At 36.7% G+C, this 17,057-nt stretch overlaps 1 protein-coding gene across 5 annotated transcripts in view; it reads right to left on the reverse strand.

Annotated features, from left to right (window-relative positions):
• The window catches only part of LOC108974376 (serine-rich adhesin for platelets), a 90,189-nt gene that overhangs the window by 19,599 nt on the left and 53,533 nt on the right, over nt 1–17,057 (reverse strand). For all 5 annotated transcript variants that reach the window (XM_018942147.1, XM_018942150.1, XM_018942149.1 and 2 more), the window contains 2 exons: nt 7,167–8,079; nt 3,838–4,044 (listed from right to left, as the gene is read on the reverse strand). In XM_018942147.1, coding sequence (XP_018797692.1) covers nt 3,838–4,044; nt 7,167–7,493 — 534 coding nt within the window. In that variant the 5' untranslated portion in view covers nt 7,494–8,079. The remainder of the gene's footprint in view (nt 1–3,837; nt 4,045–7,166; nt 8,080–17,057) is intronic.

Below are 17,057 nucleotides of genomic sequence, written 5' to 3' on the forward strand. Positions count from 1 at the left end.
TGGAATGTACTTTTCTATCACTTGCGGTCGATAGGATAGCTATCAACAATGCGCTCTGCAGCAATGCAAATTTCAACCGAAAASCTAGGAACTTTCACTAAAGACAAACAACTACAAGCTCGTAATRACAAACGCTGAATAAAGAAATATACATAAAAAATCACAAGTACTTTGRTACAACAACACGTACGCAATGAAATATTAGTCAAAAAAACTGTAGCAAACTTATGCAACGACACTACTTAAGTGTGCTCACATTGATTTGGCCGATAACAACTTCCTTTCCCATGAGCTGGGCAAATKAAACAATTTACTCAAGTCAGACATTTAGCCATTTTGAACAAACATACACTCATACATACAAATACGCATGCATTTACTCCGTCTAAGCTTATTGGGTAAGCCAATCTAGTCGAGTTAGCCGGCTCAGCATATCAAAACCTCACTGGGCCAATTGACCAATCGAACAAACAATGCAGGGCGCGTATTAATTGATTTTCACACGCATAACTTCTCTCTAAACAGTAGCTGCGAAACGTGTGATTACAGGCAGAAAAGTGTAACGAGAAGAMGGCCGGTGAAAAAATCGTGAAAATTATAATAATTAAGCGATGAGAGAGTTTTGGAAGGCGAGAATGACTTTCAATTTGTGTTTACTCATATATTCAATAATCAATTATAACAGATTTGATGGGTTTCGTGAACAATATGCCCTCGTTAAACGAAAAGAAACTGAGCATATGACTTGTACTTTAAATATTTGAATAGGCCAATTGATGTCGGACGAAGGGAAAGTAGTTTGTCCGAGTAGAAGAAAATAACAATTGTGATAAAAATATGAAAATTAATGCAATACAATATATTATAATTAAGTTTTCACATTCGGGGTAGTACTTTTAAGCGACATACATACGTTAAGTCTTTAAAATATGAGGCTAACTTCGAAAAACCGGAAGGGCTCCTTTTTTACAGCACTCAATCTCTTGAAAAAAATTAGTTTGCTCAATACCCAGCCGTCTATTATAGAGTGTTATGCATCTGGCCATAATGTTACGTACTTACATATACACTAAACGTAATAAAAGGAATCACTTTGCTTTGTGTTACTTTACGGTTAGGGGCTTCATCTAGGAAGAGTASAGGATTTTAGTTATAAGGCGCTTTCAAAGGGATAATCGAAGGTTTTTATTAACATAAAAGCAATCGGAGGTTTGCTTATCGAGGAAAAATCGCTATTAAGACAAATGTTTGATTTCGGCGAAATKTTGGTTCCAGTTAATGTTGGAGCTTCTCTAAAGCATCTATTCCCCTATCTTTTTGATTACGCTAGTGGTTAGTCGATACGCCGTCTCTAAGTATGAACAAATCGTTTAAAAGTGTGGTTTAGGTCAAAGGATCTATAAGACCAGCGCTTACTCCGTCGAGATTCAGATCTTGATAATTCATTTGTAGACGCTTGTTAATCGCTGTGAAAATAAATGAAGCTCGAAACTAAGCATTTGCTTTATTGCACTGTGAAAATAAATGATGACAACACCGAGTGGCGCTGGGCCTGACCAATGACGGCAATTGCGTAAGTCTTACCATAAATGGCTGTGCATACATAAATACGTATGAATGTAYTTACGTAATATGTACGGCTAATGAGATTGTCATTATTGTCGCTACTGTAAAACTACAAAAACACTTTTGCCATTAATTTTGTGGCTGTGTGTGTGGTTTACGAAATTGTCTTGTAAATGTTGTGCAAGTTAACATAGACATTTAAGTAAAAAAGCAAAAAACGGAAAAACTGGATTAAATAATCACCAGAGGTGACAACTGCCGAAGTCAGCCAAAAAAAGAAAGTAATTACAAAATATACAGCTCTGTACTTTACGCAATTGTAGTGCACATTCGCATGTGTATATGTGTGTGTGATTTGGTAAAAATTTGCATTCACCACGTTCGGCGCAAGTACTGTGTGGCAAAGTTGCATAACTGCAATAAATATGAGCAAACAAAARCAACGGCAATTGCAATTGATATTGGCAGCATAGAAATGTCTGTGCCAGTATGTTAACCACGCCCCAGTGAAAAATGTAACAAACACAAATGCCAACACACACACACGCATCCGTAAACTCTAAGTACGTCTACGAAAGTCCGGAGCATTTCAACTGGACYGAGTAACAAATTACGAGCGTTGACGAGCTTTTGATACCTGAGCGGAATTTTTCATGCTGCAACGTGCAACACTCACAGCAAACGGCGCAAGCGCAAGCGCCAGTCTTGAATAATTGTTGCTGCGCGAGTGGAGAATAGACCGAGTTTCGATGGCGATAACAGCTGTTCAAATGCCCCCAAATGCCGATTGCATTCAAATTGTTTGGCGTAGACGCGTTCAGCGCAAATATGCCAATGACAGAGACCGAAAAGACGTTGACAAATGCTCGCACGCTCAAAACTCGCACAAATTASCGTCTTTTATCGTCGTTCTGTGCGTATTTGTCTGCTGTTTTCGAAAATTTGTCACGATTCGCGCTTATGATTTCGCTGCTTATGCTGCCTGTGTCGGCTGCCTTTCAATTTTTATTAGCATTATTTATCTAGCTTTGCCTTAAACAGTTACAGAAAATAAAGGCAAAAAAATAGTGGAAATGCAGAGCTGCGCGTAATTWCACAATACGAACACATCCAAAAACAAAAACATTTCAAAACGCGTCCATAGACGAACGCGATTATCGTTGGCAAATTTCAAATTATACACACCCAAATTTAGTTTGATCGTAAGCACCGTAATTCGWGAGCATTAAAAATTAGTTGCTGTTGCCATTTTATTTCCTTATTTATAGATTCATTCTTAGTACAAATACACACAATCACCCAATCGCACATGTATTTTTGGTTTTGGCGCACAAACTGACACCAGAGRATCGCATGCGAAATTTTATTGCGTTCAAAACAACAAATTTGGTTATAAACAGTATTCGTGAAAATTTTGAATTTTGATTTTTTCAACAGGAAATYATAGAGTTGACTATGTTGATTGACGAAAAGTAAGAAAGCAGCAGGAGTCGATCAGTTCGCTTGCCAGTGGTTTCCGAACGATTATGTGGTTTATTTGATATACCATACAACTGGTTTTAATGACCCCCCGAAAAACCCTTCAGGTGAAATTTAATGTACAGTATATAGCACCACAATTCTTAAATTAAAAAGTTTTCGACATTATAAGGAAAAAACGAATTGGAATTCTGCACAAACATTATCCACTGAAGAAGTTGTTTATCAGTTTGYAATACCTACATGTATAATGGAAGCACAGATTGATTTTATAGCAGGCGTTTGGTGGTTTAAAGGAAATAAGTAGTTGAGAGCGTTCTATATTTGTGTTAAGAAACGGGGTTTTCTGTCGAATATAGCTACTAACCTTCAAATAATTGCTGAGGATAGAGATAGAGGATCTTCTAAAAGACACCTAAAATAGTATCTCAGCGCCTTCATCATTCAGGCACGTGTCGATTTCTGAACGAATGTATGAATGAATTCAGCCATATGGAAAATTCTGAATATTGGTGTRGCAAATGAGGCACAATTATGACGAAAGGCGAAATTCGCAAATCGGCAATTCCTTCAAGTAACTCTATTTCCAGCTGCCCATGCCAGCTAATAGTTTGTATATTCATTTTAATCATATTTCTATTTCTGATAATAGTCAGCCAGCTTTACAATTGATACTCCACCGCAACCTAACCTTAGCGGACTTTTCTTCGAACTGAGCGATATTCTTTTTATTTATGTAACTAATTYTGTACTAGTATTATCCAAATGTAGGATACGAAAGTGCCTACTTACATTCTGCCAATCCTCGGGCTCTTCTTTTTTAATCTCCTTGATCTTTTTCACTTCTTCAGCCTTCTTGAGCTGCTCCTGTGCGGTTTGGTAGAGATTGCATGGTTTGATTTGTACAAATTGCATCGGGTTGTAGGACGGWGGCGGCGGTGTGGGACGTGTGACGCGCGCTTTGGTCACATATGAAGTGGGATCCGGCGATATTATTGACTGTGGAATATGGAAAAAGATACAATTATATTTTGTGGATATACATAGTTTTGCAAAAAAAAAAAAAAAAAAAACATGTGAATAAATAAAACTAAAATAAAATTAAAATATTAATGGGCAACTGGCGTGTATGTGTAATTAGCCTGGAATATTTTGCATTGGCATCGCAGTGTTAATTCTGTAGTCTAGCCTCGTTGGAGGTGCGCCTCAGCGCGAACTGGCCAGTAGTGGCGTGGTATAGCTGCTCATGAAAATGGGAATATGTGTGTGTGGCAGGCTTATCGCGTAGGTGCTGCGGCATTTTCTCCAGGGTAATTTGCATTTTTTATTGGCAGAACGTGTTGTAGGGTCTGACTCGTGTCTGCTTATTGCTTTATTGTCTTTCCATATTTATTTTGTTGTTTTTTGTTTATTATTTTTTAATACGCTTGGAAATGTGTGGAAATTTTATTTGTTTCCGACATCACTTCACTCACCTTCCACTTCAGTGCAACCGCTTGGCCTCTTGTTACCTTTAAGTGCACTTTGACCCGTGTATTCAGTATTGTCGGCAATTTACTGTTATAATATGTGGTAGTGGGGTTTTTAACGCCTCATTGACAGGAGGGTGTTTCACATTTAGCTGACGGSTTAGTTGGTGTTTTATCTGCTTCAGATGACGTGTCATAAGTATGTATGTGTGGGTAAGCTTTAACCCTTCGATGAGCTCTTGAGTGTTAATATCCAATAAAAGAAATGTTCGCCCCACTTTTTAAGTCCATACATTTTCTATAATGCCACCCCTTTTCAAATTGCCATCCTCCGATTTGTCATGCATTTCGACGTAGATGTTAGGTGTGCAATATATGGTTAATGGACTGAACAAAAAGCGTAGCAAAGAGAATTGCRTAGTACAATAATGGTAATAACGGTTACAATGGCAGAGTGCATATTTCTATACTCGACTAGGCTCTTGAACCTGCTCAACAGGAAAACCAAAGAATAAACCAAATGCTATGCTTTTTCCAAAGTGAAYTTGAATGATTCCATAGGGATCTCGGTTAAGTAATGTGAAGATTGAAACTTGCAATAATTTCCAAACATCCACTGTAGCAAGACAAATGTTGGTTAACGTAAAAAGRTCTTAGATGTCAAGCGATTTGTTGGGTAGTGATTCAAGAAAGCAGAGGTGGGTAGCAATAGATTTCATTCGGCGTTAGATTCGATTTGGATTCTGRGGAAAGCCCATCATACAATTTGTTGATAACAAAAACAGAAATTATAAAACCGTGATCCAGTAAAGGATGAAATTTTATATTGCCAAAGAGTTTAATGTGTAGCCAGCCAAGAGTGTGTTTAACCTTTGAAAAATGTGATAAAAATATCGGTCCAACATGTGTGTGTGGATAGACTCGACGTCAGCAAAGATTTTTGAACTTATTATAAAATAAAAACATGTTTTAACACRCAGCGTATTTTCCTATTGGGCTTGGTGAATTTCTGCTGCCAGTCTGTGCTGTGAGGGCGTCTCAATGTGCCGTTTTAATGTGGTTTATTGACTTTTGAAGTATTTCTTTCCTGCTCAGCATGGGCTGCTTCGTCGCAATATTGTCTTCTCGACGCAGCTTTGCCAGCGGATATTGATGCTCCAGAAGAGCAGACGATAGCGAGCGGACGAGTGGCATCTTTACTAGCATGCTTATATATTTACATCCACTGACTAAAGCCATTCTGATGATTTTGCACAATATTGATTTTGTATTATCTAAGGCATCAGCCAACTGCTAAAAGTGYTCAGCGACTTAAGTTGGTCACATTTGTGGTTCTTTGCTGCGGTTGATAGATTTGATGATTGGTTAAAGATTTCTAATTAACAATAGCAATCGCAACCACACAAGTGAAATTTGAGCTCCTCAAACAGAAGGAAAGAAATGCAACTGGCGACATTGGGCGGATGTTCATAAAAGCAAGGAATAAAGTGACAACGATACTGTTAGCGACCGCAAGATCAGTACTTTTTCATATCACTTCGTCAAAAGTTTAATATTAGCGCTAATTTGCTAAATAACTGTTAATTATCTCTTGAAATCATTAGACTCGAAGAAAGCCGCAGAATAATCTGTCATAACTGTTAATGACTTGTGTATGGAGCACAAAATATGTATATTGACAAGGTTTTGGTAAAAAGCAAAATGCTATAGCATCACTTTTAAATCGTTCAGTGAAGTCTACTGATCGATTAGAAGAAGTAGCCGGACGTGCCTAAATGTGGGAAAATATTTTTGCTAACAGTTCTTAATTAATTGGCCTAAAATAAACTGGATTTTTCGTCACATTAACATATTTAAGCACTGACTAAATGTCAATAACAGTGTATTTGAATGACAGTGATTTTTATGTTTCTGTGTTTATTTTATTTGAAAAACACTCATTAAAATGAGGGAAAGTAAGAGAAGAACCTTATTCACCTAAAATAAATTCAGATTTACTAACGAAAAATGCAAAAAGTAAGTGAAGTAAAAATATAAATTTAAACAGAAAAATCGCGTATTTAAACAAGTTTGAGCTTGAGAGGTTTCTTGTTTTGATTGGACCATATATGCGTTATAAAGTCACCCGGAAGTTCGAAGATAATGGAAGTATTGGGCTGTTTCGACGCTTTTTAGACATTAAGACATACCRTTGTCAGAAAACGATTATCACTGAATTTAAATCATTTATCTCACACATTGACCGAGATTTTCGAACAAAAGTCATCTAAAGGTACGGGGGTACAGAAGTTCAGTGCCTAAGGGCTTGAACAGTTTTGGTGGATTTAGACAATTTTTTGTCATAAGAAGGCGTATATTCGAAGGGTAATATTCGTGCAAAGTTTTATCCCGTTATGTTTCAAATTTGTCAGTGCTTAGTTATGGGACTTTATAGGTTTTGGATTAATGGCGTTTTGTGGGCGTAGCAGTAGTCCGATTGCGCCAATCTTCGAATTCCTACTTTTTTTAAATCGATTAGGTTTAGGTGATATGTGCAACCGTTAGCTGAACAAAACTACTCGTATACTCTGTACCGACATGTTGCAAGAGTATACAAATTTAAAACTTTTAAATGTAGGGTTGTATGTATGTACTTATGTATATGCAATTTACCGTTTTCTTGCCAACACCATTCGCCTGATTGCTGCCGCTGTGGCCGTTTGCTGCRGACGTCGTTGATGTCTGGGAGKTGGACATCTTGCCGCCATTTAGCTCTTTGCCCTCCATGTCGTCATAAAACTCAAGCTGTGCTGCCGCTTCTTCTTCCTCTGCTTCTGCTTCTGCTTGCAAGTGATCTGCTTGCAATTGTGCGTACTCTTGTAGTTGCTGCTGCTGCTGCTGCTGCTGCTGTTGCTGCTGCTCTTCTGTCTGTGGCTGTGACTGCCTCAGTTGCACGTTCTGGCTCGTGTTGTCGATCGTGCGCTCACATTCTGTAGGCATTTCAAGTTCAGCTGAAAATAGTTTTCAGCGCTGTGCGAGTGCGAGTGTGTGTGTGTGGAAAACAAGGCAATAATAGATTTTCTAAACAAATTCTCTCTAGATTTCCGCCTTTTCTGATTTTATATTTTTGGCTTCAAATGCGTTGTTCGTTTTCCAGCGCGAGTAGGTGCAACATCGTAAAAATCACGCGCGTACCACAAAGCTCAGATGAATTTCACAAATTGATATGGATATTTTTCGTTCAGAATCAATCAACTATGTGTTTTATCGCTTCTTCGCATTCATGCAAAGTTGATAAAAGACTCACTTGTTTGTTGTTTTGGTTACAATTTCCCTTCCTCTTTGGCGCGTGGTTTCTTATGAATAATTTTGTTTTGATTTTAATTTATTTCTGCTTATTTTTCTCCGCAGTTCCGGAGGTGTCAGATTTTCGATTATTTCCACTGATTTGCCCACGCTTATGGTGTTTTTGTTGTTGTCGCTTTGCGTTATGCACGTTCCGTTATTTGCTCAGCTGCAGTTGGAKTTATTGTCTTGTTGTTGTGGTTTTATTAACTCAGCATTGCTTGTGCTCGCGGCAAGTTATCTGGAAATGATAAGAAAATTTAAAATATTATTAAAACGTGAGCAGCTCCAAAATGCGGTGCAAATCGCATTCAATCAAATCTAACACAATAATTAATAAAAATGTGATTTTTATTCTTTTCCTTCAGTTTGCTGCCAGCTTTACCGATGCGCCTACAAATTTTTTAAAGACAGCGAGTCTCGCTAGCAACCCACGTGGCCGACGCTCGTAAACAGCTCTAAATTTTACATATTTTTACTAAATTTTACATTTACAAAAACAACGGCAAAAATATGTTAGCATTAGTCACTGGGAAAATAAGTGCGTGTCAAATTTCTAATAAAATGTTGCTTTAGTACCGATCAGTGGCGCGCAGCTCAACTTTCGTGGGCAGCAATTAGTTTGACATATTCGGCATTTTAAAGCTTTTATAACCGATAGTTGTTTCAAGTATTTTACCACTTCAACACTTTAATGACTTGACCATTTTGTTGGGGAATCGTTTCCTCGCATTTCTTTTCCCTGGTTGAATTGAAATTTGGAAAATTTCTAGAAAATTATGATTTAATATGATGGTGAGCCTTAGACGTGCATTGATACCAGCTATTGTGTAGTCGAAAAAGTGTTCTCGTACTTTGTTAATAGATGTTGCAGTCGTATATCTCCATTGTGTCATACCATATATGTAGTGTTGGAAAGGTAGGATTTTAAGCTTAATTTAACCAAAAAATTAAATTAAATTCAGAGAAGTTGAATAAAGTTACAGTTGTTCAAAACTTAGTGAAAACAAGAAAAAACGATAACTTCGGCTGCACCGAAGCTAATATACCCTTCATAGGTGCATTTCTTTTAGTAACTATGTGTTCAGTTTATATTGAAGCTATATGCTATAGTTGRCCGATCTGAACAATTTCTTCGGAGTAATCCATGTCAAATTCGTGAAGATACATTGTCAAATGTGAAAGTTTCTGTACAAGAACTTGATTTTGATCGTCCAGTTTGTATGGCAGTTACATGTTATAGTTGACCRATCCGAACAATTTCTTCGGACATTACATTGTTGCTTTAGAAAATAATCTATACCAAATTTCGTGAAGATACATTACAGTTACATGTTATAGTGGTCCGATATCGGTATTTCCGACAAATGAGCCACTTCTTAAAGAGAAAACTAGGTTTCCAAAATTTCAAACCTATATCTTAAAAACTACTATTTCGTATATATTCAGATGGTCTGTTAGACAGACGGACATGGCTATATCGACTCAGCTCAACATACTGGTCATTTATATATATACTTTATAGGGTCTCCGACGCTTCCTTCTGGACAAACTTAATATACCCTGTTCAGGGTATAATAATGAAAAAATTCGCTATATTTTGAAATTTTTGTAAAAAAAAGGGATGAAATTTGTGAAGTTTACGGAGACGTGTCAGTTCGTGTAGCACAACAATGATCTCTTGCTTCTGTCCTGGAAATTTCGAAATTTCGATTTACACTGATGGAATAAGGTGTTTAGCGAAAAAATGTGGTACATGTTTGTTTACTTATTTAAAAACTAAAAAAAAGAAAAATAAGTTAAACAGTGATTGGAAATACGAAAATACTTTTTCGACTACCATATATAAAGATTGCCACTTAAAATTGTTCGCACATATTATAATATTTAAATATTGGGAAAAAAATATTATGTTTGCAGCGTAGTTTTTGTTGGCCATTTTAAAGCAAATTATATTTAGCTGGTTKTCATTTGTAATCACTTTCCTCTGTTTATCAATTCCGTTTCGGCAGAARTTTGAAATTCTAGCCATTGCGTTAATTAACCTCTTTCATCAATTGCTAAGAAATGTCGGCGAATTTCACAGCTTCCAATTCCAATAACACAACTTAAACGGCGATCAACTATTCTTAAAGGCGGGGGAGTAGTAGGGAGAGCATAGTAAACAATTAAAGAGAATAAAAGTGGGAAGTCAAGTGAACAGCCACTTTGTTGCATGAAATCTTTGTGAAAGAAGCGTACTCACACAAACATGCATATGTATGTGCTTGTGYGTAGTTTGCATGTATGGTTGTATGTATGTTTGCGGAGTGAAAACAATAGCTTTGAAATGAGTACGCGGTACATAGATACCGCTATGAAACAAGCAATTAATAATTAATTAAGATGAAATAACATAAATTCATTTTTAACAAGCGAGCAGTGACAACAACAACACCAAACCGCCAAACACGTAACAACAGGGGACAACTTTAGCATTTCGAAGTCAACAAACTGTGTGGAGAGACCAAATGAAGATGTTACGAGCGGCGTAAACCCTCTAGGGAAATGCTCTCGCTTTTTGAAAAGTGCAATATTCTTACGATGTGAGTCTTAAATAAAACTTTATCCTCATGAAAACTTCGTAGAGTATTTTTAGTTATCTTATTTTTATTCAGTTTCCTAATATATGTATAATCTCGTGCAATGAGTAAAACATTACACGTTTCTGTTCGAAATTCTCTTCAGGTTCACACTACAGGGAGACGTCTAAGTTTCCTAATAAAAACACTTGTATGCTTATGTCAACTGCGCGCAATATCTTGTAAGAGATAGCTGTGCGAAAGCGGCAATCTGCAAGTTTCACTGACGGCAACCTCTCTGACACATACACACATTGAAGCAGCAGACTTTTTATGTATATAACTTTGTATGTATATAATTTTGTGACTTTGCAAAATTCAAAGCTGCAATTGACAGCCGACGGATCAGTGGCTGAGCTCTTTCATTGGTGGCGTTGGATTTTGTTGTAATTTCTTTTTATTGTGCGTAGTGGGGTGGCTACTCAAGTTACGCTCTGAACGCTCCGAATGCCGCACAATAGCCAGCTCGCTTGCTTAATAAGTTTGACCCGCATCGCACTGGTGGAGAGCGTGGCGGGCTGGCCGAGGCGTCATAATAATTGCGTGGCACACACACACGTCTATCCGCCACTGTGGGACGGCATTTTTTCACAACTTCAACAACAACAACAATGGGGGACAGCACAAATGCATTAGCTAATAAGAGTGGCCACACACACATTTATTGCCAGCGATTGTTGTTGTCGGTGCGGAATAATTGTTGAATYTTCTTTTTGTTTGTGTGTGCTTTTTCATTTTTTCTGCGAGCAATTCATCATTGCCTACGGCTTAACCGAAGCGTGCAAGTGTTTTATTATTATTATTACTGTTATTGTAGGCATTTGGAAAGGCTTTGAAGTTTTATTGAGTGCAACAGGCAGTTGTAAACAAGCAGCAGCGTCGCGAATGGAGAATTATTGGGAAATAAAATGTTGGAAATGCAATTGAAGTGCGAAATGGCATCTTTCTGCATACTTATGGCGGTAAGCGGATCTCTGCCGAATGCACGCACACACACACACACACACACACACATATCCTTAGCTAAGATTTATAACCAGAGACTATGTGCGTGTGTGTGTAAAAATACTTGTGGCGAGTAGTCTCTTTGACACTACGTTAATTGCTGCCATCAATTAACGGTCGCTAAACTTATTTTATGGAAAAATATAGCTGCACTTATGGCATGTGACCCTTTTAACGGCTTTCCAATTTATTGCCGACCATCGTTAACGCTTYAAGTGAGTGTTAGGAGCAGATAAAGTTGTTATGATGAAGTTTCTCTATTTAGCACTCGCTGAGGTCATTCCAATTCAGCAATTCTTAGACAGTTTCATTAGCTAATAGATKTGGATGGTCCCGGAGCTTAAGTTCGTATTTCTGTATGCTATAATTTACTTCGTACTTTTTCATTGGAATATCGAGGTCTGTATGAATATTTTCATTAGAGCAATACCCATTAACAATTTTCGAAATAGTTAAAATGGTATATTAATCTAAAAAACGAAAAACGTTCTTAAGAATGTTGACTGATGKGACCATTTATAATTAATTGCTTAGAATTTTGGCAATTTTACGCGGTCAAAATCTAATTCTTATGGAAATAACGTACTCGCTTCTTGCTTAATCTATGTGCATATATTTATCTCTTCGACTTAAATTTGTATAGAAATTTTGGTTTTTGGATTTTCTTTAATTTCTTGGCAGCCACCACAAAAGCTTGGAAATTCCAAACGCGTTAATTGTGCGACTTGGAAGGTCTTATAACAAATTTGACAACTGTAATGCAAATTTTGGTATTTTTTGGCTAACTATGCGCCTCACAGTTGCTAACATATTTTGTAAAATGTCAACAAAAAATAGAATATAGTTACTTATTTGGTTGGCTGATTTGAATAAGAATGAATGAAGATACAAAAATGAAGACGGATGTGGAAGCATGGAGTTATAAAACAACAATAGAAAATATGAAAATAAATACCTAACTGAGATGCATAACAGCGCTGAGATAGCAAAATGAAGAATGAAGAAAACTAAAGTTGCTACAAAAAGAAAGCAGCGACGCTATTCGTTGAAAGGAATCTCTAAGATGAAGATAACCATAATTATGCTATCATAGAAGTCTTGGATATTGGATTATTTAAATGCATGTAAAAAAAAAATATAAAAAAGATAATGATTATAAAAGCGAACAACATAAAAAGCGACAGATAAATAATAATTATTTGGATAGAGAAAAGRCTTACACGAATTAACTGCCAGAAGAAAGCCAAAAGACCTACACGGCAACTTGTAACTGTCTCAGGTGATTAAGTCAAAATAGTGGTGAAATTAACGATGACCTGCAGTCAAGCAGYAGTAAAATATGAGGAGAAAAAACAAACCGAATTCATAAAACAAGATTTTATAAAAATAAATACAAACAAGAATAATGTAGAAAGAAATAAGCGTAAAAGCGAGTAGATCTTGAGCTCCACATAATTAACTTCAAAAGGTCGACAAACAAATATAAATTTGCTGACTTGCGCCTGAGTTGAGCTGGCGATACTTTAATAGTCGCTCAAAGTGACAATATAGCYGACGAACGGCTATTTTAATGCAGGTGTCATTCATTTTCACTCGAAGAAAAAAAAAAAAATTGCCTACTCGTGATTCTAATGCAAATAGTTTACATTTTTGAAATGCTTTGTCAGTTTGAACCTAACTTCTCCGTTAACGCTTTGCCTTTTGTTGTCACGCGGCAAGTATCAGTTGGGCTGTCAAGCAATGTTGACAATATGCTGACGCTGGCAATAAAAATGTCATAAAACCAGAATGCAATAAAAAATGTCACATGTTACTCATAAATAATATTTGACTTAGTGCTTTGATTTATTTTATTTGCTTTACATTTTCCATTTAATAATTAACCTCGGTTGTTGGCTTCAAGAAAGTGCTTTCGTAAGTTGTAAAAAGCGAAAATAGTTGTGGAGAGTTCAGCTGAAGTGTGCGGGGTTATGTCAAATGCAGTTTGAAGTAAAGCTTTGATTCCACTAAATTTTTTTGATCTAAAAGCACAGARCTGACTAAGTAATCTGTCGAATCGAAAGCAAACTTTTCATAATTTTTTAGTTTTTATAAAAAAGTGTTTTCGCTTTTCCTTTCTTTAAATTGCAATTATCAATTTCAATATCTTCATGTGCATACATACATATAGTATATACATATGTATGTTCCAATGTACATATATGTGTGTATGAACATAACTTTTTGGAGCAATAAAGTTGTTCAACTGTCAAGCGACGTCACGCTCCTAATTTGACATACACMATCGTTAATAACTCGACAGAAAACAGAAAAGCATCAAAGTGGTCACTTTTAAGCGAGCAGCAAGCAAATAATTACGATTAACAACTTACATTACAATGGCGATAAAACAATAACAAGAGTCTAAAAAAGCCAGACAAAGGAAAGCATAAATTTCAGCAAGTTGGAAAAGGTATTAACATAAAGTGTGGTAAATAAAATACCGTATCAAGCTGAAAGGAAAGTGAGTGAACTCGGTATCARATTACGCTTGAGGCGCTCTTGAGCATGCGCCTCCAGGTGGCACACCCAACGAAGCAGGGCTGGTGGGTGTGTTGCTAAATATGCGCTTCGTCGAAATGGTTGTTCGAAGCAGTAAAAGCTTACAGAAATTAGRCTTGCAACAAGTTGCTATTGACAATGAGAGTGCAATGAGTTTGGATGCGTTCAGCATTTGATAGTTTTGCTTAAATAACTCCGTGCGCTAATCTTTCAGTAATAAAAGCATTATTGATTTAAAATTATATTATAAATGACTGGACCATGAGTACGTTTGGAAAATCAAGTTTTTGTGTCAGTGCTACCGATTCGATTCKCGAAATTTTCCGTCCATAAGTGTGTGGTTGTGGCGCTAATGGTTGAGTGGTTATTTCATTATCCGTAGGGTCAGCGGGAATTAAAAAATCGCATAGGAATCCTCTAACGCCCAGATATAAACTTTCAAATCGGCTGCATTATAATTTCTTKGAAAGCGGCCGTTCCTATGTGATAATTTCTGTCGCTGGTGCAATAACCAAATATTAACTGCAGCAAAGAAAAGAAATTTTTATTTACAATAAGCAAACGATTGCAACAAACGAGGTCATTGTACAATTACATGTTATCACAMTTTKAAATACTTATTTATGCACTGCAAATAAATAAGCATTTGTGCGCGAGTGTGTGCTCTTATTTGCATTGTATGTGACTCTTTCGCTCTGCACGCACCGGTGCGGTTGCGCATGCGTAGCCTGCTTTTTAACTACTGGCACTCAACTATGTAAGATAAACGATTTGATAACAGCGCAGGTAGCCACTGTTATTTGAATATTATACTCGTACGCATATACACATATAACATACATGTGTACATAAAATACAAATGACGGTGCGGAGGGAGGCGAGCATCAGCCCTGCGCCGAGGGGCCAATGCACTGCGCCGACTCGCAACAATTGCGCTTTTGTTGCGCAGTTGAGATGCTAAGATACACGCAACGCTGCTCTTTATAATATATACATTTGTATGCRTGCATGTGTGTATGTGTGTAAATAATAGCACTGACCGGCGGTTAAAATTAACTATAATAGCAAGAAATAAACAGAAGTGAAAAAACTTGAAAAAGAAAACTGCGCATACAATGTGACTGCAAACTATTATGATAGTGCGACACCATAACAAGAAAAACAACACGAGCAGCGATCGAAAGATAGCGACTGCAATTATGATAACCACGCTAATAAAGCGCGCAGCCGACGCTACTTACATCTAACAAGCGCTCATTTGTGGTTAGCACGACGATACACACATACACAYACTCTGTYCAACAGYATTAGTGTCCAATACCGAACACTTAAGCGATTCGCATTATTTCGGGATTTGTAAATCTCAACGCTATTTCACAAAGAGAGATGTCAATGTTAGCTTTCTTACATATGCTTTATTATTTGAAATAAATATCAAGAAAGTTTGAAAATTATTACACTTGGTAATCCCGTTCTMGCAGAGTTCTAACGCTCTACACGGAGAATTTTTATAATATATATATATTTCTGAAAGATTCTCAGCAGCGTAAAGAAGAATAATAACACGCAGAAGGCCGGCACTAATGCTGGCGCAAAAGAAAGTCTTTGTCCGTTGACTCGTGAATGCAAAGTACCCACTTGTTACACGTGCAGTGCGAATATTTCAGATGTGCTAAAGTGGGSGCTTCTTATGTTATAACAAAAACTCACAAATTATCATCAAGGTTTCATATGTCTGTTCTCTATTTGTTGCTGTTATTCTGAGATCATTGCTTAAAGCTATATTCTTCGTAGGACAAACATATTGCTCTGTGCAGGGTTCCTTTCAAAGCAAAAAGAAGCCGCAGTTGGACCTTCTGCAGGTGTGGTTTAATAGGCACTACCGATCGAAAATCCTAGCGCTTGCAATCTGAGTACAAATACCCATAAAACTTTCGATTAATTTTTCTATATACTGAAAATGATTACTTATAGTATATGTACATATGTATGTATATGCAGTTGAGCAGAGTAGGTGGCGACGCAGGAGAACTGCATTCCACCGAATGCCAAACTTAACTGTGTCTGAAAGTYAATAATAGTTTTCAATATCAATTAGCATGATTTAAGTGTGGGCTGCATGCCCCAAGTGGGCTTTATTGGACAAGTAGATCAGCTACTGGTTATAGCTAATTATTTGCTAATGAAAATCACCAGCAGAATAATAGCTACTGGTTATAGCTAATTCTTTGCTAATGAAAATCACCAGCAGAATAATAAAATTCTAATATCAAACATTACAAGTTAAATACCAACAACAATACCATCAGAGTTGCCAAGCTTATGTCATATGAATAACAAATTAATGTATTAAGATTTTATCGAACGTGAGTGACTTTAAGGCCGACTTGGCTAATATATAAAATATACAATTAATACATACTTACGTACATAAAGACATTCATAACGAAAATATTTGTTCTTAAAAACTTAGTATTTAAAATTCTGTAATATACTTGTATTGCACATTCAATATTGAAAACTAAGCAATACTTAGGAATTTTCAAAGCACCCAATCAAGTTCYTTCAAACACAAGCACAAAAGCAATCAGCGTTTGCTAAATTCCTTCTGAGATTTTTGCAAACGCTTTGAATTATTAAAAATATATATGGTGTATGAATTTATTCCATTACTACATGCTAATTCACCCGGAGGGTTTTATGAGCCACAGGGACCCAAAACCTAACCAATCTGCATCGGGACGTATGTACACACATACATATATACATATGTMTATGAGATTATAGAAATACACCCATACGCCCGCCTGAGTGGCTTTATGAAGTGGCAATTAATGAATGCAAATTAGACAAAGGTGWTGAAGGCATTTGTCAAACACATGTACTGTGCTTGGAACTATATACTTATGTTCGCACACAGATACGTATATAGTATTTGTAGTATTTGTATTTATGTATGACATGCCGGGCTTTTTTATGTTTTCTTAATTAAATTTAATTTTGCAGTTATTTAAAATGATAAAGAGTYTGAGCATGAATAACTGTTGAAAAG

This window comes from Bactrocera latifrons, unplaced genomic scaffold, assembly GCF_001853355.1.
Source record: "Bactrocera latifrons isolate USDA-ARS-PBARC rearing strain unplaced genomic scaffold, ASM185335v1 scaffold_55, whole genome shotgun sequence".
In the NCBI taxonomy this organism is placed as follows: Eukaryota; Metazoa; Arthropoda; class Insecta; order Diptera; family Tephritidae; genus Bactrocera; species Bactrocera latifrons.